The following is a 23,648-nucleotide window of genomic DNA, read 5'->3' on the forward strand; positions in this document are numbered from 1 at the left end:
AAAGGCGTGTTTTGAAATGCTCGTCTGTTAAACTCATGATCAAGTTGAGCACTGCCCTGGAAATAAGCAGAATTGAAGGAAAGGGGTATTTCCAGTTGGAACAAACATAAATCTGTATCCTGTCCTCAGGGATGAAATTAGGCATCTTAATTGTTTGAAATTATTCCATAAAGTTGTCAAGAAAAAGTATGTCATAGACTTCAGTATTTTAGTTTTTATTTATTTATTTATTTATTTTTAGTCTTGCTGGATTTTTAAACTTTTGAACAGAGTCACACTTTCTGATCTGTCTAAAAATAATTCATTAGTCTGCACAGATAATCATTTCTAAATGGTTATTGCTGCTGGGAAATTGTCCCGTGGCTTTCAAAAATTGGTTTAAAACTTTATCTTTTTGTCTATCTGCACTATCAACCCCATCTTAGACCCGAGTGGTCCCATTCTGATGTTTATAGACTGCAAATCAATGCAAAGTTGTGAAACAAAACATTTCTGTCCTGATGGGAGTAGTCTCTTCCAAAGTGACTGTGAAACCATCTGTAGTTTATAAGGGGTCTTTATAAAGGTTTGATGAGCATGAAAAGGATGTGATTACATGCTTTGTCCCTCGCAGTCACTGGGCTGACCTCAGAGAACATCTATCAAAAATTTTGAACCGACATGTTAAAAAATCCTCTTCTGATTATCATCAAACCACCAAGTGAGGGAAAAACGGCAGTTCATCCCTCCAGAGTAGATCTCCAAAAGGACTGTACAATCAAAGCCAACATTATAATTATTTTAACTGTCCAGCCTTATTATTATTATTTTTAGTATAATTGTTTCTTATTTTTGTTGTCAATGCAGATCATATTTTTCTAGCTTCCGTCAATGTTCGCCTGAAATTTCTACTGAAGATGTACGGAAAGTAAATTGAATGCTGTTCTTGAACTGTTTGGAGTACAGGCATGGTTGGGGTCTCCTTTGAAAGCTGACAACCTGAATTTTCACCCAGTGCAGTCAGAATTACTCTAGGTGCTACTTGCACAGAGTATTTTATGTTGGAACACACTGAATTAGGATGACTTTTATTCTCGCCTAAATTTTTTCCCTAATAATACACCAGGCGCTGTCAATTTTGGACACCCTCTGTACATCCTCTGCACACCCTGGGCAAAAATGGTATATGTTCGTTTTTCAGCCCGTTTTCACATTATTTTCACTCCAAAAACTCATAAAGAACTCAAAAAAGGCACTTCAGTGTGGATCAGACGCAGAGACTGGAAGGGGGAGAGACAGGCTGCTGCAGCAGCTGGAGCCAAGGTGTGGTCACACAACCCCGCTGGCAGAGGCTGTATTTATAATCCTGCTATTCAGCAGGCTCATTGGCTACATGCCCTGTCAGTCAAACGTTTCCTCCGACGTGATTTGCTCAGAATTTACTGACGAATTGAGGTAGGTCCAGATCGGTCAGTCTCGGCTACGGTTGGCCGTTTAGGCCTCGGAGGCAGGCCAGAGTCACTTGATTGGTTGAAATTCGGGGTAAACATAAAGGAAAGACTTCAGTCGCCATTTTGAGTGCAAGACCGCATGGATCTCTGTACGCTGAATAAAAATATGGACATAAATACAGTGAATATGAAACGCGCAGCTCCACCATGCGCCGCGTGGACGCGCACGGAGCCGAGCTATTTGTGGATTATTTACTTATTTCAAGACACGTTTTGGACAAAATATTATACTTGCTAGTATTGTCTGGATGCCGAAGCTTGGATTCTGCCGGTTTTTGTGGATTATTTTCAGTGATATGCTGTCAGGGTAGGCAGGGTAGGCACTGCCTACCCAAGGCTGAAGGAATAAATGAAATCATTCCATTTTAATAATTCGATTTTATATTTTTTCATTTGTTTTTATTATTATTATTTTATATATGTATATAATTATTCAAATTATAATTTCCGATATAGTACTATAGACCCTTTATTTGTTTACAAACATTGTGACGTTTTTTGTGGGCGGGGCTTATGCTGGAGGCAAAAGCGGAGCGAGAAGTCAAGCGGGACTGGTAGTATATAGTTTGCGCTGGGAGTTTGCGCTGCAAACTCGAGCATTTTTAACCCGTTAAACTGCAGTGTACCGCCGGCGGTACACTTACTGATTTGCATAGGGATTTAAAGAATGTCCGAAGGCTGCAAACGCGATTATATAAACACTATACGCCGATGGAAAGCTTAGATTCTCATGAATCCGCCGGTATAAACCACTTTTAGATGTGATTACCACAGCGGGTAATATAAACACATTTGTCCAACAAACAACGAATATCCATCCATCCTTTCTCTGTACACGGCTTTAACGTACACAGCGCGACTCACATTTCCGGGTTTATTATTACACACTGATGAAAATATTCCACAAAAAACGGCCATAATCCAACCTTGGACATCCAGACGACACAAGCCAGTAAACTATTTTGTCCAAAACATGTCTTGAAGTCGGTATATAATCCACGAATCGGTCGTTTTCAAGGAAATGCACCTCGCGATGCGCGTCCAATATTCCCTGTATTTCTCGTCATATTTTTTATTTACAAATAGAATATTAGCGATTTTTTGTACTGAAAATGGCTGGAATTGACTGCAGCTGATCGTCTCTGTCCAGTATTTTCGCCTCAGTGCATTTAACCACAACTGTCTTCGTTCCCTCTGAGCACGAGTGCGGTGGAATCCTATAAAACTTTAATTTGTGTTCGCCAATGTCATTCCTCCTATTCTGGCATCCAAAAACACAGCAGGCTCTATTAACTTTTTTAGAAAAGTTAATAGAGCCTAGTCCTTCAGTCTTTCGCCTTTCGGTCACGGCCACGGGTTTCTCTTTTGCCTCCAGCTAAAGCTGTGACGTCATTTGTGACGTGGGTCATGGCATTTAGTGCTTTTTCACAGCCCAATAAAAATGACAACACTCCTCCTGGCCAGGTAGAAATAACTCACCCTTGTGCTGTACTACGGTGAAGGCCACACCCTCTCCTGAAGGCACAGCGCTGCTCTGCCTTCATCTGTCATATCATCCCAATGATGTGTGTTCGCGCATGCCCAGTCAGTTTCACCATAGAAAAAATCATTTACGTAAAAAGGCAGATCGCTACACTACGTTACCGTGCTTTGCCAATGCTCTACGTACGTTCACGGAGAATTAGTGAATTGATACTTTGCTGTCAAGCTAGTTGGCAGGCTCACCGGCAGGATGACATGCTAGAGAGATTAAAACAATTTGCACGTCTTTCTTTTGAAGAAAAACGTCAACTTTTGAATGATGGGAGACCAACACCTGAGCTACCGGATCTTCAGCAAAGGAAAGGGCAGAAAATTGTTCGTACTTTTCAGAGTGAATGGTACAAAAGGAAGGATTGGCTCTGTGGATGCGCTATACGCTGACAGCACCACAGACAGCTCCGCGTCCGAATTGTCATTTTCTCACTCAGTTTGCGTCTCGAACATAAACAAGGAATGCGCTGTGTTGTCATGAGATATAAAGTTAATTGGGAGAGTCTTGGGACTGCCATTAAATTATTGTTTAAGCTTTTTTAATGCTGTCTTACTGTCTTGATTTTGTTAGATTAAGCAGGCACTTACCTACCTACACATGTAAATTGTCATTGGTGTGTCGGTCGCAATTTGCGACTGCCTGCCTACCTAACCCTGGAGCTCACGGCACATGCCTGATTATTTTCATCTTTGACCAGTAAAAGAGTGTCCAAAGGTGAGTTGTACCCTTTAAATGTTTTGTTGTTTGTTGGAGAAATGTGTTTATATTATCCGCTGTGGTAATCGCATCTGAAAGTGGTTTATACTGGTGGATTCATGAGAATCTAAGCTTTCCATGGGTGTATAGTGTTTGTATAATCGTGTTTGCAGCTTCAGACATTTAAGGAAATGCTTATGCAGATCTCAAAGTGTCCCGCGGGACTGAAGCGCAACGGGTTGCAACAATGGTATCAAAACTGCTGCTGTGTCTGAAATGGGTCATATACTCCTGTTTAACACAGCATTTAATGACCTAACAAGAAGAACAGAAGAGCCTTTTATTAACGAGAAAACAGTGTTCTTTTTACACAATGTCTGTCTTATAAGACCATTTGTTTTGCTCCAAGCTACACTGTCTGTCCTCAAGTGCGATACTTTTTTTTTTTTTTTTTTTAAACACCTGGTGGTACAACATGTTTTCCGTTTGGCACAAAGGATCTAATTCATCAACCACAGATACATAAAACAGGGCTTTAAAAGCGGGCATCTACTTTACAGCAGACTCTGACAAGGCTGCTGCCATGTTTGAAGAGAAAGATCCCACTGTAAGTTAAAAAGTAATCTTCACTGTGATGCTGAAACATTCTTTCTTTAGGGCACTATTTTGTCTGATATTTGGCACCTGTAGCAGAGGTGATTCCTCTGGAATTGCCAGGCCAAACTTACAATTTTTACATTGAATAGTAACTACTGTATATTTATCTTAACAGTTTTGAACAGCTGTATTTTCCGTGCAGATGTTATGTAACTCTAATGTTCAATTTCTTATTGCACTTTGTTTCTAAAGATACAGCATGCCAGTCTGTATGACAAGCTGTTAAAAAATGATGGTATTTCCATAAACAATACATTCTGTATTTGCATCATTAAGTATCAATGTTCTATCTTACAAACAGTTGAATTGTGTGACATTACCGATCAGTCTGATGCAACTGAACAATCAAATGGCAATATTAGGAATAATGCCCATTTGATTGCAAGCTCAAAAAGGCGATGTGCTCGTAGCGCAACTGTACTTTTTTCTTTACATGATCACCTATTGAAATTTGGTATCAACACTCAGCTATCATGGTAGACTTTAGGAGAATAAGCAGAGCAAAAATTATGGTGCATAGTGTTTGCATGTGCTAAAACATACAGAATTAATAATTTGATCATTTTTATAACAATATAGTAACTCTACAGTTTAACAGTTCTTGTCCTACACTTCACAGCACACAAACCAGTTTGACTTGTAAGGTCTGAAGATATAATCAAATGCTTCTTCATCTTGGAAATTTAAGAAAGAACAAAAGCTACTTAAACATCAAGCACAATTGTAAATATAAACAAATGAGTACACAAACAAACAAAAAATCTATTTGACAAGATTATTTGTATTTACCTATCAGGACAACTTCTGTATATATTTTTATTTCTTTTATGTTGTAGGAAAAAATCAGGCGTGAACTAACCGTGACGTCACCTGTTGGTTTCAACGCTGAGAAAATGAAGCCCGGATTTGCTACTTCCTGGTCGCCATTTTGGATTTTTTTGGAGCCAGTGACGTAAAAAGCGTCATCAAACAGGCTGGACCGGAGAGCAACTTGGGGCAGGACTAGTCCAATCAAGTATAGTTAAAGTTGGCGGAGTCAGGGGGCGCCCTGACTCCGCCAACTTTAACGATTTATTGAAAATTCAGTATTGATTTATTTTAAGATCGGCCACCTGATCTCTCATTTTGACCATGAAAACTAACGGGAAAAAAATCCTGAGCTGTAGAAAATCAGTCTATCAAATTTTATTTTTTCCAAAAATGAATTGGGGTCTATGGAGCAAAAGCTTTTTGGAGCCAACCCTAGCGGACGGCGTGATATTGCAAGTTTTTGACACTTCCGGGTGGGCTTCAATGTTGGAGCCAGATGCTACGTCCATCTTTATACACAGTCTATGGAAAAAATGCACTTATTCCAGTTTTATTACATGTGAGAACTCCAATTTAGTCAGCCGTTATTATTATGTTGATTATCTGTGAACTAACAGTGGAAAGTGGAGCAAAATCATAATCTGCATAGATTCTCCATCTTCCACTTCATGGAAATCCTAAATTCTCATCTCTTTGGATCTTGTGCATCTGAGAAACTTAGAGTAATTTTGTCCAAACACAACACACTGAGAGACAAAACCTGTTTCACTGTAAGCATTAAAACACCAACACACAAGCTGAGCAACATTATGTATGCAGTTCAGTGCACGGACCTACATGTAGGGGAGACTAGGGGTGCTAACTCAGCTGTCCACCTGCATCTACAGGATTATGTACACTCATTTGAGGACAGCAGTGTTCACATTCTGGACAGAGAGGACACATGGACTGAGAGAAGAGGTTAGCAACCCATAAATGTTAAACTGGTAATGCCATAACTAAACGGAGCAAGGAATCTATGACACCACTTATCACGTACATATGCTGGAATTTTGAGACCTGTCTCCAGAAAGTTTCACCAGTTTTTGCATCTTAAATCACCCCTTACCTGGCAGTTTTACAAATATTGTTGTGAAATCTTGGCTGCACAGTGGTATAGTGGTTAGCACTTTCGCCTTGCAGCAAGGACATCACCAGTTCAAATCCCGGGGTGGGCCTGGGATCTTTCTGCATGGAGTTTGCATGTTCTCCCTGTGCATGCGTGGGTTTCGGGTACTCCGGCTTCCTCCCACAGTCCAAAATATGCTGAGGTTAACTGATTATTCTAAATTGTCCGTAGGTGTGAATGAGAGTGCGATTGTGTGTCAGTATATGTAGCCCTGCGACAGACTGGCGACCTTTCCTGGGTGTCCCCTGCCTTCGCCCGAGTCAGCTGGGATAGGCTCCAGCGACCCTAGTGAGGATAAAGCGGTGTATAGAGAATGGATGGATGGATGTTGTGAAATCTGAGAGTAATTAACATTCCTACTTGTGTGTTAGTTACAACTAAAACAGTCTCTTGAATGGGAGGTGAAATGTCTTCATGAAACAAAAAGAGAAGTCCAGTTGCTTTTTACGGAAGCTCTCAGGGAGTCCTACTGACACACGCAGCCAACACTTTGAAAGTGTTGTTTCATCACTGAGGAAATCCCTTGGAAGGTGCCTACTATTATTGAGGTTTATTTTCAAAGTAAAAGCCGTAAACATGACTTCCATACAAAGTAATACATAGCGTAATAAATCGCAATCACACAAGAGCTCTATTAAGTTCAAATACAGATAAAGTTTAAACAAAGTCTCTGTATACAGTTCATTTCCACATACTAACCATATAATGCGAATTCACCAGTGTAATGAACAATTTTATTTTGAAAACCCCAACCGCAAAAGGCTGTTTTACCAGCGACTAACTTGACGCCGCTTTGCCTTGTGATGTTGCTGATGACAGGGACAAAACAACACGGGGAAAGCTGTTTGTATTTGCCGTTACCGTCGACCACATTATATATTTTTACAGCTGACAGTTCCCTGATGATAATACGGTCAACAACGGGGTAAGCTTTCGACAACACAGCCGCGTTAAATTAGCAAACATTAGCATCAAAACAACAGATGATTTGCTAGTTTTAAAGCTAGTCGGCTAGCTAGCGTTAGCCGCTTGTCAACATCTGTGTGTTGATGTCGATTCGCTGTGTTATGTAGGTCTAATTTAGTAGAGTTTTTGCATGTTTGGCAGTAATAGGCGAATTATAATCAAGAAGAGGAGACTGTCAGCAGCAGCCCTGATTGGTTGTCTTTGGTGAGGTGAGGCTTCAACTTAATGCTCCTCACGCTTTGTAGTGTTTGCACTGTTTCCTTACTAGATCCTATCTACTGATTTCAAGCGAGACAGAAAATAGGATAAAGAGCATGAAGTGTGTGTGGATCATTTACTATTTCCTGCCTGCAACCACGGATGCTGTTGATCATTTGAGCTTTGGTTTCGCTCTTTATTATTTTTATGCCTTTTAATTAATTTGCATTTTTAATAAATTAGTCCTGCAGCCTTTTGGGAATTCTATCTTTTGGGTATGCCATTTGCTGGAGATCCCCGTCCATTATTAACTTTTCAATAAACAGATCTTATTGTGTTTGTGAAAAAAAACTGTCTTGATATGACAGTTCTTTATTCAGTTTGCATTTGGAGCAAAAAAGCAGGGTCCCAGTGAGGATTGTGCTGATATTTCATGTCAGAGGCAGCTTATTAGTCAAAGGGAGAACAACTCCGCCTGTCAAACAGCTATTTGATGTCTTCAAAACGCAAACCAACCCTGAGTATGTCGTCAGGGCTTTAAGAATACAATGCAGTTTTACAGTGTGAAAGATGTAGACATTTACCAGCCAACCTTACTTGTCAGATTAAAAAGACTGATTAAAAATAAAATTGAATTGCATTTTACTAAGTGAAGTGTTTCTTAAATGTAGCTATGTTAGGAAGTAAGTCCTTAAAGTTGGAATATCTCATCTCTTTGCAGCTGCATAATAATTTGACCATATCTTAAAGTGTGACCTACACAAATCCCCATACCTTACAAGTACAAAACTAAAGGCAACTCATGTAGGACATATGTATTTTAGCTGTGGGAAAGGTATCATCTGATTCTGCTTCTCAGTTTGTAGCACGAGCAGCACAGTGAGTATATGAGATTCATTTCAACCAACGTTGAAAGAAGGCACTGCTTTGCATGCAACACATATATTGTAATAAAAACAAAACAAAATTGGAACTCATTTACTTGTTAGGTCCTCTGAGTGGAATTTTATAGCCTCTGAGCAGCAATCTAATAACTAAAGAGCAGCACAATTGAACAGGGATCTCAATAGGAATGCGCTGCACAACAGGCAATATCCAAGAAGACACATTAGCTAACCAGCTTCCATTAAAAGGCAGCCAAGGCCCTTCTTCCTGCATCAATTCATAAACACAAGACAAGAGAATTTAACAAACTGCTCAGTCTGACTGCACGGTCTTTTGCCCTTCTCAGATGTAGCCAATAAAATGGAGTATGATGAGAGACTTGCACTTTTCCGCCAAACCCGCCTCAATCCCTTTGACCGTGGAGAGGAAGAAGATGGTCCCCAAGGAGGGAAGACGCCGCCACAACACGGTGAGTTTTCCACAGTTTATCACAGGCAAATCATGACACAAACATCTCAAGTATATAATATGGACTACTTTACAGTTGTTTCCACACTTATGGTTTAATTCAAGAAGAAACAGTTATTGACTTAGCTAATGTGAACCAGAGGTGTGCAGCCTTAAAGTGGCATCCTCAATTATGGGATCTCAGTTTTGGTTTCATCCTGCGTCATCAGATGTGGAATTATGCGTTTCATATCCAGTTTTAATTTTGCAAATTGTGGCTTTGGCTAAGAAATGCATCTTTCCTGCTTTGGTTTTTTTAGTAGATTGTAAAAAAGATCCAGTTAATTTCGTGTTTTAGTTATCCTTGTGGTGCAAATGTTCCCCCGACTCTGGTCTGTCGTCGTGAGGAGGATAAATACCCAGCTCGCTGTGAGATGTTTTCTTTAAGAACATGAGAATGAAGATAAGACATTTTTGTGATCTACTGGTGTAAATAGGATACAGTGTAAAGATTTCGGTAATATTTACTTTGTTAAACAAATGGGCGCTGCAATCGGAGATTATTTCTGCTTCCCTTATAACAAAGGTAAACATTATCGGTATGACTGACTCAGTTTATGGAGCTTCGACTCTTTCATGAACAAATTATTTGCTGCAGTTAAAGAGTTTTCATGTATTGAGGGGCGGGATGGCTCAGTGGGTAGAGTGGCCATTTTTAACTGTAGACACCTCGAGCACGACGGGGCGATCCTCGCCCCGTCGTGCTCGAGGTGTCCCTGAGCAAGACACCTAACCTCGAATTGCTCCTGATGGGGTCGTGGTTAGCGCCTTGCATGGCAGCTTCCGCCATCAGTGTGTGAATGTGTGTGTGAATGGGTGAATGTGACGTATCATGTAAAGCGCTTTGGGTACCTTGCAGGTATAGTAAAGCGCTATATAAATACAGACCATTTACCATTTATTGTAGAACAGATCCTAAAAAAAACAAGTACACAGGACTGCTGTGTACTTGTTTGTTTTAGGATCTATTCTAAACAAACAAGTACACAGGACTGCTGAATAACACTAAGCTCATGGAAAAGGAAGTTGGAAATGCTGTCGCTGAACCAGAGGAAATGAAAGGCTTAAGTGCACACAGTGCTTTAGTAACACTTCCTGTATTTTTGGATTTGGGAATTGAATAGTTTTGGTTTGATCACAATCCTTTTGACAGTCAAGAACGACTCGCAGTTATCTGTGCTCGTTCTGCTGGTATAATCAGCGTTTCCCACCTTAAGTATTGCGTCTCTGTCTGCCATTGAGAAGCCAGATTCACTCAGCATGTCTTGTTTGGAGGAGCACACAGGTAATGAGGGCATTTATGTGCACATTTTCAGTAAGACCAAAAGTAGGTTTGTTAAATTATGTGAATAGTGGAGTTTGTAATGTAATGTATCGGTGGAAAGGTTAAAACTATGTTTTCTCAATCTTTTCAAATTATGTGTCATTTTGTTTCTTTTTTTTAGATTCCTCTGTTCAGTTTTGCTTTGATCTTCACCTCATTGACAATAATATCAGGTTTCGCTGTTGCCAGTAGGTACAATCACGGTTTCTCTGCAGCATTGATTTAGCTGTCACTCACTACAGCTGGGTCCAATCCACCAGGACTGAGAGCAGGTGGACACTCTGAACACACCTGAACCTGACATCACATGACCTTTGACCCTAGCATCATCTGACCTCTGACCTTAACATCACCTGACCTCTGATATCACATTGAACTCATAATCCCGATTCAGATTAAACTCTGATCCTGATTTGGATTAGATTTGGACGGAAGACAGGGCGGCGGCCGCCCAAGAGGACGGGAGACGATCTTGAGCCTAGCACTGCGTTTTGCTTTTGAAACTTTTAACTATTTCTTTTGTCTCCTTCCATGTTTTCATATAAATAAACAGAACCTGAAAAGGTATACTTGCTGAAAATGAAACTTTAACGTCCGTAGAGACTAGAGGCTGATCAGATTTTGTGTGTTGAAAAAGTGTTGCTAGCAAACACATTTGAATTTGATGTCATTTTAACTGTAGACAGGAGAGGAACTGGAAACACCACTAGTTGACAAGAGACAGCCTAAAAAATGACCATAGATCAAGATACATCCATAACAGATCTCACAATAAACATTACATTTTTAATTGAATTTGTTTTTGGTAGCATTATATTTTATTTACATTTTTACACATAATTCAGTGTTCCCTGTTTATTCCTAGTTTTGAGTTGTATGTACGTACATGTACATTGATGTTTACACACGTGGACAAAATTGTTGGTACCCCTCAGTTAAAGAAGGAAAAACCCACAATTCTCACTGAAATCACTTGAAACTCACAAAAGTAACAATAAATAAAAATTTATTGAAAATTAAATAATCAAAAACAGCCATTACTTTTGAATTGTTGATTAACATAATTATTTAAAAAAACAAACTAATGAAACAGGCCTGGACAAAAATGATGGTACCTCTATAAAAGATTGAAAACTATTTGACCAGAGTGACATGATTAACTCAGGTGTGTCATTTAATTGACATCACAGGTGTTTCCAAACTCATAATCAGTCAGTCTGCCTATTTAAAGGGAGACAAGTAGTCACCCTGCTGTTTGGTGAAAAGGTGTGTACCACACTGAACATGGACAACAGAAAGCGAAGGAGAGAATTGTCCCGGGACATCCGAAAAAAAATTATAGACAAACATCTTAAAGGTAAAGGCTATAAGACCATCTCTAAACAGCTTGAAGTTCCTGTGACAGCAGTGGCTCATATTATTCAGAAGTTCAAGACCCACGGGACAGTAGCCAACCTCCCTGGACGTGGCCGCAAGAGGAAAATTGATGACAAATTGAAGAGACGGATCGTTGGAATTGTATTCAAAGAGCCCAGAGCAACCTCCAAAGAAATTAAAGGTAAACTCCAAGGCCAAGGTACATCAGTGTCAGATCGCACCATTCGTCGTTGTTTGAGCCAAAGTGGACTTCATGGGAGACGACCAAGGAGGACACCACTGCTGAAAAAAACTCATAATAAAGCGAGACTGGAATTTGCAAAAATGCATGTTGACAAGCCACAAAGCTTCTGGGAGAATGTCCTTTGGACAGATGAGACCAAACTGGAGCTTTTTGGTAAGGCACATCAACTCTATGTTCATAGACTCAAAAACCAAGCATACGAAGAAAAGAACACTGTCCCTACGGTGAAACATGGAGGAGGCTCAGTAATGTTTTGGGGCTGCTTTGCTGCATCTGGCACAGGGTGTCTTGAAAGTGTGCAAGGTACGATGAAATCTGAAGACTATCAAGGCATTCTGGAGAGAAATGTGCTGCCTAGTGTCAGAAAGCTTGGTCTCAGTCGCAGGTCATGGGTCTTCCAACAGGACAACGATCCAAAACACACAGCCAAAAACACCCAAGAATGGCTGAGAGAAAAGCGTTGGGCTATTCTAAAGTGGCCTTCTATGAGCCCAGATCTGAATCCCATTGAACATATGTGGAAGGAGCTGAAACATGCCATTTGGAGAAGACACCCATCAAACCTGAGACAACTGGAGCTGTTTGCTTATGAGGAGTGGGCCAAAATACCTGTTGACAGCTGCAGAACGCTCATTGACAAATACAGAAATCGTTTAATTGCAGTGATTGCCTCAAAAGGTTGTGCAACAAAATATTAAGTTATGGGTACCATCATTTTTGTCCAGCCCTATTTCATTAGTTTTTTTTTTAAATAATTATGTTAATCAACAATTCAAAAGTGATGGCTGATTTTGATTATTTAATTTTCAATAAATTTTTATTTATTGTTACTTTTGTGAGTTTCAAGTGATTTCAGTGAGAATTGTGGGTTTTTCCTTCTTTAACTGAGGGGTACCAACAATTTTGTCCACGTGTGTATAGTAAAGGTCTTGTCCTGCATTTTGTTTCAATTTTACCTGGACAGTGCAACATGGCAGATACAGACAGTTAGATGTTAACAGGGAGTTCAGACAGACCACAACAAAGCTAAGAGAATGAATACTTTCCTTTTGTTATAATGTGTTACATGTCATATGACTTTCACCATAACAGGTTTTTAAGGTGGTGTCAAGAATTGTGTTTTTGTCTTGCTCTGCTGCCTCCGAGATCAATAAAAATACATGGCATAGGCTAGGCACGATCATACAGTACTACAGACTAGTTGTCCATACAGAGAGGGAAATGCTAGCACTGCAGTGTAGTTGTTTCAGATACATACCAAATGGTTAATTTAGAAACAGCCTGGTTGCAAACATGTAGAGTAACAGTAGTGACATTTTACACAGATGTCTTGTCAGCTGGCCTGGTTACATATTACCAGCTCTGATAAGACGATTACCGGTGTATTGTTCAGCTGGCTGTTTTCCGCTGTTGTCCTTAAGGAATTCTTGAGCGTGTCAGAATGTTCCTGAATGACCACAGTCATGTGAATGAAATTAGCATGCATGACTGAGTGCACTCGCCAAGGTATAGCGTGCATGCTACGTGTCTTATGCCACGGTTCCCTCTTTTTAGAAGCAAGACCTGAGCTGTTCTCAGGGACCAGAACCCACAGTTCAGATCGGACCATGGACCTCGGTCTAGCTGAGGATCACTTCTCGCGGCCTGTGGTATGTAATGTAATTTTCCTGCTGTTCAGCCAAAATCTAAATAATGCTCCAAAGCAAATCAAACTGTCCATTTTGCTAAACGGAAGTTGCCTGCATAAAGACCTTTTCTTTCTGCTTCCTTGTTTGTTTTAACTTGCTCTTTCAGGGTTCGTTTGTGGCGTCGGACATTGAACAGCTAAAACTGGCCATAGAGGAGTGTAAGAAGCTGATCTTGGAGCTGCCGGAACATTCGGAGAGACAAAAGGACACTGTCGTGAAACTTATTCACCTGCGTCTCAAACTGCAGGAACTTAAGGTTAGGACTTTTATGAAGAAATTTTATGAGACGTGATGCTTATGAGTAGTGATCAGTGTGAGGCAGATAGAAGAATACTGTAAGAAAAGGCTTCATTCCTGTGTGGGAAGTCCCTACTGGAGCTTGCCAGGATGGAGAACAGTGTCCTTGGCAATGCTCTTGAGGGAGTCCCAGAAGAATCAGAAGAAGAGGAGCAGCCCAGCAACTCCAATACTGAAAGCACAGTTGATTGCTGTGCTTATAACTCATCTCAAATAAAAGCGTTCATCAGCTTTAACTGTAGCACTTTTGGCCCCTTAGCCATTGGTGAGACTGATGAGTTGATAGAGAGTTAGTAGAGATCTAAAACTTCCTGCATAAAATTTTATGTTTGAAATAGTGTAGTTTCCGTATCTTGGGATTTTCTTTAATCTATAGAAGTACAATATTGTGTGTGCATAGTGTCTTGAACGATGCTCAAGTAAATAAACCATTTCATCCAGCTGAATGCGTTTTATAGGAAAGACAACATTAGTGATTATCTTGTGTGACTTTGGAACTTTGTGCTTTTTTGTGTATTGATTTATTTCTATGCCCAGTCTGAGTGCCTTAGCTGAGATTCTCTTTAAAGGAACTCCTCTGTGTCTTGACAATTCAGCAGTGTCTTGGCCTTTACAGTCCCTCTGATATCTCAGATTCAACCGTGTAACTGACTTAATGGGAATGTTGCTGGGAACTGATGAAGCATCAATATCCTCTTTCATGAAGTGTTTTTTGAAACCGTATCATGTGAAGCAGCTCAAGGTTACATCTAATGCTGTCAATTATAGGGAATTTACCCAAAGCGCTGTGTGTTTTGGAATAAAGCAGCTTTATTGCCATCTGATCAAACTGAACAGACACGTTTTGTCTAGGAAGTAGAAATGTCTTATTCTTTTTGAGATCATATGGCGAGACCATAAGGAAAAATTACTGCGTGTTCAATTCTGAGAAAAATGGACATGCTTACATATCCATGCCTTATAGACCCTTTATTTGTTTACAAACATTGTGACGTTTTTTGTGGGTGGGGCTTATGCTGGAGGCAAAAGCGGAGCGAGAAGTCAAGCGGGACTGGGAGTATATAGTTTGCGATGGGAGTTTGCGCTGCAAACTCGAGCATTTTTAACCCGTTAAACTTAAGTGTACCGCCGGCGGTACACTTACTAATTTGCATAGGAATTTAAAGAATGTCCGAAGGCTGCAAACGCGATTATACAAACACTATACGTCGACGGAAAGCTTAGATTCTCATGAATCCGCCGGTATAAACCACTTTCAGATGTGATTACCACAGCGGGTAATATAAACACATTTGTCCGACAAACAACGAATATCCATCCGTCCTTTCTCTGTACACGGCTTTAACGTACACAGGGCGACTCACATTTCCGGGTTCATTATTACACACAGATGAAAATATTCCACAAAAAACGGCCATAATCCAACCTTGGACATCCAGACGACACAAGCCAGTAAACTATTTTGTCCAAAACATGTCTTGAAGTCGGTATATAATCCACGAATCGGTCGTTTTCAAGGAAATGCACCTCGCGATGCGCGTCCAATATTCCCTGTATTTCTCGTCATATTTAACGGGTTATTGTTTTTGATTGTATTTTTTTCTGTGTCTTGTTGTGTCCTTGTTCTTATGGTGTGTGTATTTGGACCCAGTGTCTGGAATAAAGCTGAATTGAATTGAATATTTTTTATTTACAAATAGAATATTAGCGATTTTTTTTGTACTGAAAATGGCTGGAATTGACTGCAGCTGATCGTCTCTGTCCAGTCTTTTCGCCTCAGTGCATTTAACCACAACTGTCTTCGTTCCCTCTGAGCACGAGTGTTCAGTGGAATCCTATAAAACTTTAATTTGCGTTCGCCAATGTCATTCCTCCTATTCAGGCATCCAAAAACACAGCAGGACGACATTTTAGAAAAGTTGATAGAGCCTAGTCCTTCAGTCTTTCGCCTTTCGGTCACGGCCGCGGGCTTCCTCTTTTGCCTCCAGCTCAGGCGTAAACTAACCGTGACGTCACCCGTTGGTTTCAACGCCGATAAAATGAAGCCCGGATTTTGCTACTTCCTGGTCGCCGTTTTGGGGTCATTAAAGGGTCTATTCAGCTGTACGTGAACTGTGTCACAGCTGTGTTGTTGTTGATATGGATTTATGTCCTCTATTTTTCCACTTGTCCTTTTAAAGGACCCCGAGGAGGACGAGCCTAATCTGAGAATTCTCCTTGAGCATCGTTTTTCCAAAGAGAAGAGCAAGAGTGTGAAACAGACTTGTGACAAGTGTAGCACTATCATCTGGGGCCTTATCCAGACTTGGTATACCTGCACAGGTGAGACACACTAAAGAGTGTAGCTGCTAATGTTGCTGTCCAGATATTTGTGCCAGATATTTGTTCAAAATTGAGACCTCATGTGCTTTTAGACTTTAGCACAGCCTCACAGGATGGGACTGAAACGTAGTAGTGCAGCTGTCTCACTTTTTTGTCAAAGCTCCACATGCACACTTTGGGGTTGAAATGTGTTTCTGTCTGAATCTACACAACGGTCCAAATAATCTTATTGCCAATTGAACTTGGATTCATGTTTTAAATTCAGTTTCTTTGTCATGACATGTAATTGTCACTTTCTTGTTGCAGGATGCTACTATCGTTGCCATAGTAAATGCATGAACCTGATCACCAAGCCATGTGTCAGGTCGAAGGTCAGCCACCAGTCAGAGTATGAACTCAGCATCTGCCCAGAAATAGGACTAGACCGGCAAGACTACCGTTGTGCAGAGTGTCGTACTCCTATTTCACTGAGTGAGTACAAATGTACTGGCAGTGTTTAGTTATAAGAGGTGAAGTTTTCTGCTTAAGACTTAATTGACACAGTACAATTTACATAAAATCTTTGTTCTGACTGTTCTAAATGTATTTTTCTTTGTGGTTACGTCTTGCTTTCCTTTTATAAAATAGTTTGACTGTGCCATGCTATATTTTTTTGCAGGGGGCGTACCTAGTGAGGCCAGACAGTGTGACTACACTGGACAGTATTACTGCAGCACATGCCATTGGAACGACACAGCCATCGTCCCAGCTCGTGTCATCCACAACTGGGAGTTTGAACCGCGCAAGGTACCCTCAACAGCAACTCAAAAATAGACTTGTAAATTTAAAGCGTCTGTCTGTCTGTCTGTCTGTCTGTCTGTCTGTCTGTCTGTCTGTCTGTCTGTCTGTCTGTCTGTCTGTCTGTCTGTCTGTCTGTCTGTCTGTCTGTCTGTCTGTCTGTCTGTCTGTCTGTCTGTCTGTCTGTCTGTCTGTCTGTCTGTCTGTCGAATTTATCCTTTCATATGTCATGCTATAAACAGGTCTGACAAAATGTCTTAAAGGGGAATCAGACTGATTTTGTTTAAACATTAATACCAAGAAATGAGTTTCCTGTGTCTAACAGACATAGGAATTTATCCTGTTTGTGAAAGCCAGGCATCATCTGACCAACTTCCAAGTTCCATTCATGTCAGGGTGAGGGTGGCGAGTCGCGCTCAGAGGATACGCATTGTCCACTAGTGCAGGGTTAACCCAGGTCACTGTTATGTTATGAAAACGGGTATTAGTGTGTGATCTGCTTGCGTGTTTCTTTTTCAGGTTTGCCGCTCCTCAATTCGCTACCTGGCACTGATGTTGTCACGACCTGTGCTGAGGCTAAAAGAAATCAACCCGCTGCTGTTTAACTTTGTGGAGGAACTGGTTGAGATCAGGGTGGGTAGATTCACTTTTTGGAAACGCTGGTAAATACTTTCAAATAAGTTGTGGAATTTGAATTAAATAGTTTGTGACAGATTTGTTCTCAATTTTAGCTTGAACTTCCTTTAAAAATGTCTCTGATTGTAGCAACACTTACAGTTGTTCTGTCGCCCAACCTATCTCAGCACTTTGTTATAATCTTTGATTTCAGGTGATATTTTAAATGGAAATCAACCCCTTTTTTTCAAATACTGCTAGCACATGGACTGAGAGAAAATAAACAGCAACTCAGCGCATTTAATGGGACTGACAGTGGCGTGTGTCTTTGTGTTTGGGGGTTTTCTTCACAGAAACTTCGTCAGGATATTCTGTTGATGAAACCTTATTTTATTACCTGCAAAGAGGCAATGGAAGCTCGGCTGCTACTACAGGTTGGTAACTATTTACATGACCTATTCACCAAATATGAAAAGGACTTTGCAATGCACAGTTCAAGTGTCTTGTACAGTGGCAGCTTTTTAGGCTGCATGAGGGAAACCTACACAACAGGAGGTTTTAATGTCGTGGCAAATAGGTGTCACAGTGCTATGATGCAACAGCACCAGCATGTGGTAGAAGTGGAAAGCTCACACTGAAGTGACAGAGGCTGTTAATGTACAGCCTGTTCATACACTGTATTACATGAACTTGACTAACCTTGGTTCAACTTCATTACCAGATCAATTTGTTTAGAATTTTTAGTCTAGGAGTAGGCAGCGTTTGCACAACAAATTACACAAAAAACCAACAGCTTGCCAGTAGGTCAAGAAAAGAGTAAAATGTGTTCACATAAGAACTGCAAAGAATGTCTGTCTTTATCAAGATATTCTGCTAGTGAAGCTTACTTTTATTATCTGCAGAGGAGCAATGGCCACTGAATTACTCCTGCTTGTTTCCTAAATAATGTAATTTCTCAGCAAAGTTGAGGCCAATGACATTCAGATCGACTGCATAAGTTTTATGATGCACTGAGCAAGGACTGCAAATTATATCATTTTAGCATCAGTGTTGCAATGTGCACCTGCTCAGTGGTCACGCTCTGTGAAGGGAAATGCAAAGTACTCCAAATGAACTCAAACACATCATGTCACAACTTTTTTCTTGCTTGATGCAAAAAGAAAACCCCCGCCTTTCTCATTTTCTATGGCTAGTCTGTCTGATAAAATATCATTTTCTTCAATTTATTGTTTTCCTGGACACACTGAGTTTTCATTTCAACTTGATCATTTGCAAATCACAAAGTTTGTTGATACGCAGCTTCAACACGTCACCAGGAGAGAAACACGAAAAAGGAAGATTTGGTTGCACAAGGAAACGCAGCATCAGTTGTATGGAAATGTTTTGGTTACAGTAAGGATGGTGTTGACAAAAACAGGTATTCTGTCAGCAGGGCCTTGCCATTGTTGCCACCATGTGAGACAACACAACTGATTTGTTTGACCTTTTCTTTCAGCTCTGTTAAGTTCAAAATGATGAGTGCAGTGCTAGGTCTGAGTACCATCCAAAGCAAAAAAGTAATGCAGATGTCTTTGCCAGTGCTACACCATATGTGAATGATTCCAGATGTTTCTTTCACCTTTTTTGGATTATTTCTGTGTTCTATGTAGATTGACCCCTCTACGAAATGACCCTTATCTTTACAAAATGATTAATTCTTTCTAAATGAAGATGTTTAAGTGTAAAAAATCTAGGTATTTTTCACATGACATTATATATTACAGGAAAACTAAATATCACAATGGTAGTTGTTTTTCATTACTGCCCCGCCTTACACGGAATCATTTTTATTAAGAAGTTGTCATTGTTTGTATTCTTCAGCTACAAGATCGGCAGCACTTCGTTGAAAACGATGACATGTACTCACTACAGGATTTGATCGACATCTCCAGTGGCAGACTCAGCTGCTCCCTCACAGAGATCCACACCACATTTGCAAAGCACATCAAACTAGACTGTGAGGTGAGCGTTTACACAAAACTACTGAATTTAGTGTGTTTGGAATACACATACCTAATCTATCTATTAAGAGCTAGTTAGTAGTATACTTACTTATTGCCTTGTTTTCCAAAGACACAAATGACAACATAAAACCTTTGTGACGTCTTCTCTTTCTCTACTATTTTGTCTGTGTTTGTGCAGCGTTGTCAGGCCAAAGGATTTGTGTGTGAGCTTTGTAAGGAGGGAGACATCCTCTTCCCTTTTGACAGTCACACCTCAGTCTGCCACGACTGCTCTGCTGTCTTCCACAGGTTAGTCACCCCCAACCAGTCAGAATGAAAACTCCTGCAAGTTATCCGATTGCCAAAATTTTTTTAAATTACTCGTGAAACAATTTGTGAAGAAAAATAAAGCAAATAAACAACAAATAACTGAATTAAATTAAACTCTTAAAGCTGCAAAGGTTTTGAGTGGAGCTACTGGTAATCCCAAAGACGTCCAACTGTAGGTGTCATCTAGCATAACATTAACACACTTTTAAACTGAATAGAAAGAAATAAGAAAGGCTGTTGAGTTTGTCTGAAAGTAGCAAAACAGTCCAGTTGCCCAAACACTGAACTGTGACTTTAAAGTAAAACACCATGCCTAATGGGATATCATTGGTATGATACATTATGTAACAAAAACGGCAATGTTTGTTCTGTCTCTTTAGAGATTGTTACTATGACAACTCCACAACTTGTCCTCGATGTGCCCGAATGACGGAACGCAAACAAGACGACGTATCAGATGAGAAAGAAGCGTAGCTCTCTCTAAAAAAAAAAGGACCACCTGATGTTACTGGATGTTGCACTTTGCCTCAAGATCAAGAAAGCCTGATCATAGTGTTACAAGTAGCTCCTCATCTTCGTCTTTGGTTTGTTTTGTGTTTATGCTGTTGTGTCTTTATTTTCATGTGCACTACATAATGAAACAGGGTATTTAGAAGCCCATCTGGAAATTAATATATATATATGTACATATATATTTTTATCAAACTTTTGAATTCATACTGAAATTGGATGTACTGAACACTGTGTATGTATGTTTGTTTCACTTGAGTGTGTATGTGTGTGTCTGCTTGTAGAAATATACAAATACACGCCCTGTAGAGTAAACCCACCTTATCAGTAGGCGATCATGCATGCAGAGGCTGTATAATAAACTGGAAGCCTCAACTGCATTAACCTTTACTGCCAACTTTGCAAAACGATAAACTTTAACGTTGCCATATGTTTAACTGTTTGAAATTTTAAGGATTATAGCTACAGCTTCCAATGACAAAATTAAAAATTGTACTAACCAGAAATTTGCCTTTCAGCATCAAGTTGTGTGTCTTAAAATTAAAATCCTGTACTCAAGTCGTAGCATTTTACTGAGCTGCTGTTTCTAAGCATCAGTTTATTAGGTCATATAGCAACTATCAATGTATAGTGTCTCATTAGTGTTCAACATGATCTGGATTAAATAGGCTAGACTTTCACAGACTTTTTATAAAACGAGTCTAACAGAAGTTGAGATCTTTAGATCCCTGCAGCTCTGACACACTTTGTCTTATCAGATCAGTCACTCTGTATAAGAATAATAATCTATTGATCTGGTCAAACGGGTCTTCAACCAATTTCTTGTGTCTTCTCTGAAAGAAATCCACAGTACTGTTCTATTTTATACAGCTTAGGCTGACTCTGAGTTTGTAATTAGTCAACTGAAACCATAATTTCCAAACACATATCTTTGCAACAGATACATCATCAAAGCATGCAGTGCATTTTCTTGTGTAAACCTTTCAACCAGAAAAGAAATGCGACATGGGGGTTGTGAAATATGTGTTCTTTTCATTCGGAACCGTGAACTTATTTCATACAGTTTGACGTGTTTGATCCAGTTCTGTTTAGTGCACCGTAGCAAATAGCCGTGGATACTCATGAACATTGTGTGCCTCAGGTTGTCAGGTTACCTACAGCTGTTATCCAAACATTGTAATGCCATCACGTTAATATGTGGTTTCAGTCTTCATCTACCTATAGCACATTTAGTCCAGAGGTGACAAATATGTTAAGTGGCAACTTTGGCGATGTGTAAATGTTGATCTGAAATATTTGTTTTAAAATAATGACTTTTGGCTGTGTTATCTTGTAACAGCATGATGTACTGTATGTTTTGTTTTTCAAACTAATGGACAAACATGGTGCTCGTGAAAGCCATGTCCTGCTGTAAAACATGAATTGTGCATGAATAAAATAATGAAATGCATTTAAGCTGCATCGTCAGATTTTACCCATTGGTGAGCCTTTTTTCTAACTGACAGCAACATAGTTTTAATAAAGATAAATGTCTGATCAGTATCAACACACCAGCAATTATAATACCCCTGTTGACCAAGCCCTCTGACTTTGGTAAATATTTATGTTTCAAATACAGAAGCTGCCTGAGGAGCTCCATAGCCCTGGAGCTGGCCTGAAGAACACTTCTACGCTGTTTGTCTGTTTAGTAAATCATTCGTAGACCTATTATCACAGATTAAAATGGGATTTTACTAATCTAGTCATGTTAATGCTTCCTCGGTGTGGAGCACAAGTCTCCGAAAAAAGGAAAAGCTAAAGTGCAAATTGCCATCTACGCCCAAAAGTGACCGACATGAAGGTTTTATATGTAAAATAGTGTTTTTTGTCTGCTGTTTCTTTTAAAAATTTCTATGAGCAATAATATAACTTTCATTACTTAAGTTATTTTAATGTATTTCAGTCACAGTGTAGGAGATGCAATACATTTTGGGCAAATCTCTTTATTGCTGATGATGTATTTTCTGAACTCCAGAAGACCAGAACACATACAGTCAAATAAATGGTCTCTTGTGTTGTGGAGCAAAAGTCAAAAGTGGCAGAAAATTTAAAAACGTATGTGCAATTTACCTTCCAAGCCCAAAAATGTGATTGGCATATAGGCTTTATTTAAAAAATACAGATTTTTTTCCCATATATTACATATTGTGTAGAATCCAGTAGACAGTAACAGATCATATAAGTACTTTTTTTTTCAAATAAAGAGCCACCTAACCCCCTGGAAACCATTGTTTGTCCTGTTTTTGTGACACCCCTCGGTGACCCTAGAGTCATGTTTTCTGAGCAACACACCATACTATGACGTTTTTACAGTGATGGTTCTACTATGGAACCAGTTTGACATGTTCAGGTGTTCTTTGTGTGAAAACTCAGATTTCAGGTATCAGAAGGTGGTTTTCAATTTACTTTGTTAACTTTCTGCTTCAACTTTAAACTAAATTTACTTCACTAACCCAGCCCTCTGGACTTCCAGTAAGCTGTGTTCCTATTGGCTGTCCAGGTGGCTGCTTGGTGTTATCAGGAACACCTGAGCAGCTCAGTGTCTTCATTTGTCTGCAGTCAAACATTTCCTCTGCTTCTCTTCACTGAACCGGGTTTAGTTTCGTTGCTTTAGTTTGTTCTTTAGGTGTTGGCTTGCAGCTTCCAGCAGTAAAATCAAATTTAATGTGTTTCTTGGTGTGTTTTAGGGCTTTGTACTGGATAGTTGTCTTGGTAAATGTGGTTCTTTAGCCACAGTTAGCACATGGTGCTAATGTGTGCAGTGATTAGTGGGTTTGGTGCAGCTGAGTTGTGTCTTTATCTTGTCCGTAGTGAGTCTTTAGAGGTTTTTGATCAGACACATTCTGTATTCTTGTTTGTGAACCAACGTTGGTTGTCCAGAAGGTAAGAGTTCCTGTCCTGGTTCTCTCTTTAAAGAGGTTCTCTGGTAGGCTGCATTTGGACGACTATCTTGAGGCCCCTCCATGTGGTTTAGTGAGCTTTTCTGGAACAGTTCTACAAAGCAACCTGCAGCAGAAGAGACTTTGAGAGTTTTTAGGAAGTTCTGGAGACCAGACTTTGAAGCAGCAGAAATGTTTGTCAGCAGTTTGAGCAGGAGAAGGTGAGCTTCAGAGTAGAAATGAGAAGGAAACACCTTTTTAACCGGTCTGGTGAGGTCCTGTACCAAGAGTCTGAGCAGGTTGTGAAGAGTCTGTAGTTCTTTGGTCTGAAAACATCAGAAAATTGACTCATT

General features: G+C 39.9%; 1 protein-coding gene across 3 annotated transcripts; it reads left to right on the top strand.

The window, feature by feature from the left end:
* Positions 1-3,608: 3,608 nt before the first annotated feature.
* Positions 3,609-21,827, top strand: def8 (differentially expressed in FDCP 8 homolog). Of its 3 annotated transcripts, none has more exons than XM_051943541.1 (12): positions 3,609-3,738; positions 8,751-8,873; positions 13,411-13,505; positions 13,651-13,800; positions 16,022-16,163; positions 16,470-16,634; positions 16,822-16,949; positions 17,460-17,573; positions 17,909-17,989; positions 19,416-19,556; positions 19,737-19,846; positions 20,248-21,827. In XM_051943541.1, the coding sequence occupies exons 2-12, from the start codon at positions 8,765-8,767 to the stop codon at positions 20,339-20,341; spliced, it is 1,329 nt and encodes a 442-aa protein (XP_051799501.1). In that variant the 5' UTR covers positions 3,609-3,738; positions 8,751-8,764; the 3' UTR covers positions 20,342-21,827. The 3 variants fall into 3 exon arrangements, with proteins under 3 accessions (XP_051799501.1, XP_022046010.1, XP_022046011.1); XM_022190318.2 differs by lacking the exon at positions 3,609-3,738 and adding an exon at positions 7,121-7,280; XM_022190319.2 differs by lacking the exon at positions 3,609-3,738 and adding an exon at positions 7,364-7,530.
* Positions 21,828-23,648: the final 1,821 nt, after the last annotated feature.

The sequence above is a fragment of the Acanthochromis polyacanthus genome, chromosome 2, assembly GCF_021347895.1.
Source record: "Acanthochromis polyacanthus isolate Apoly-LR-REF ecotype Palm Island chromosome 2, KAUST_Apoly_ChrSc, whole genome shotgun sequence".
Lineage (NCBI taxonomy): Eukaryota > Metazoa > Chordata > Actinopteri > Pomacentridae > Acanthochromis > Acanthochromis polyacanthus.

Excerpts from the sequence above, each read along its gene's own strand:
- def8 (XM_051943541.1), top strand. The coding sequence starts at position 8,765 with ATGGAGTATGATGAGAGACTTGCACTTTTCCGCCAAACCCGCCTCAAT. Across the intron at positions 16,164-16,469 it reads GACTTGGTATACCTGCACAG|GATGCTACTATCGTTGCCAT; the intron begins GTGAGACACACT and ends TTCTTGTTGCAG. Across the intron at positions 19,557-19,736 it reads ACATCAAACTAGACTGTGAG|CGTTGTCAGGCCAAAGGATT; the intron begins GTGAGCGTTTAC and ends GTGTTTGTGCAG.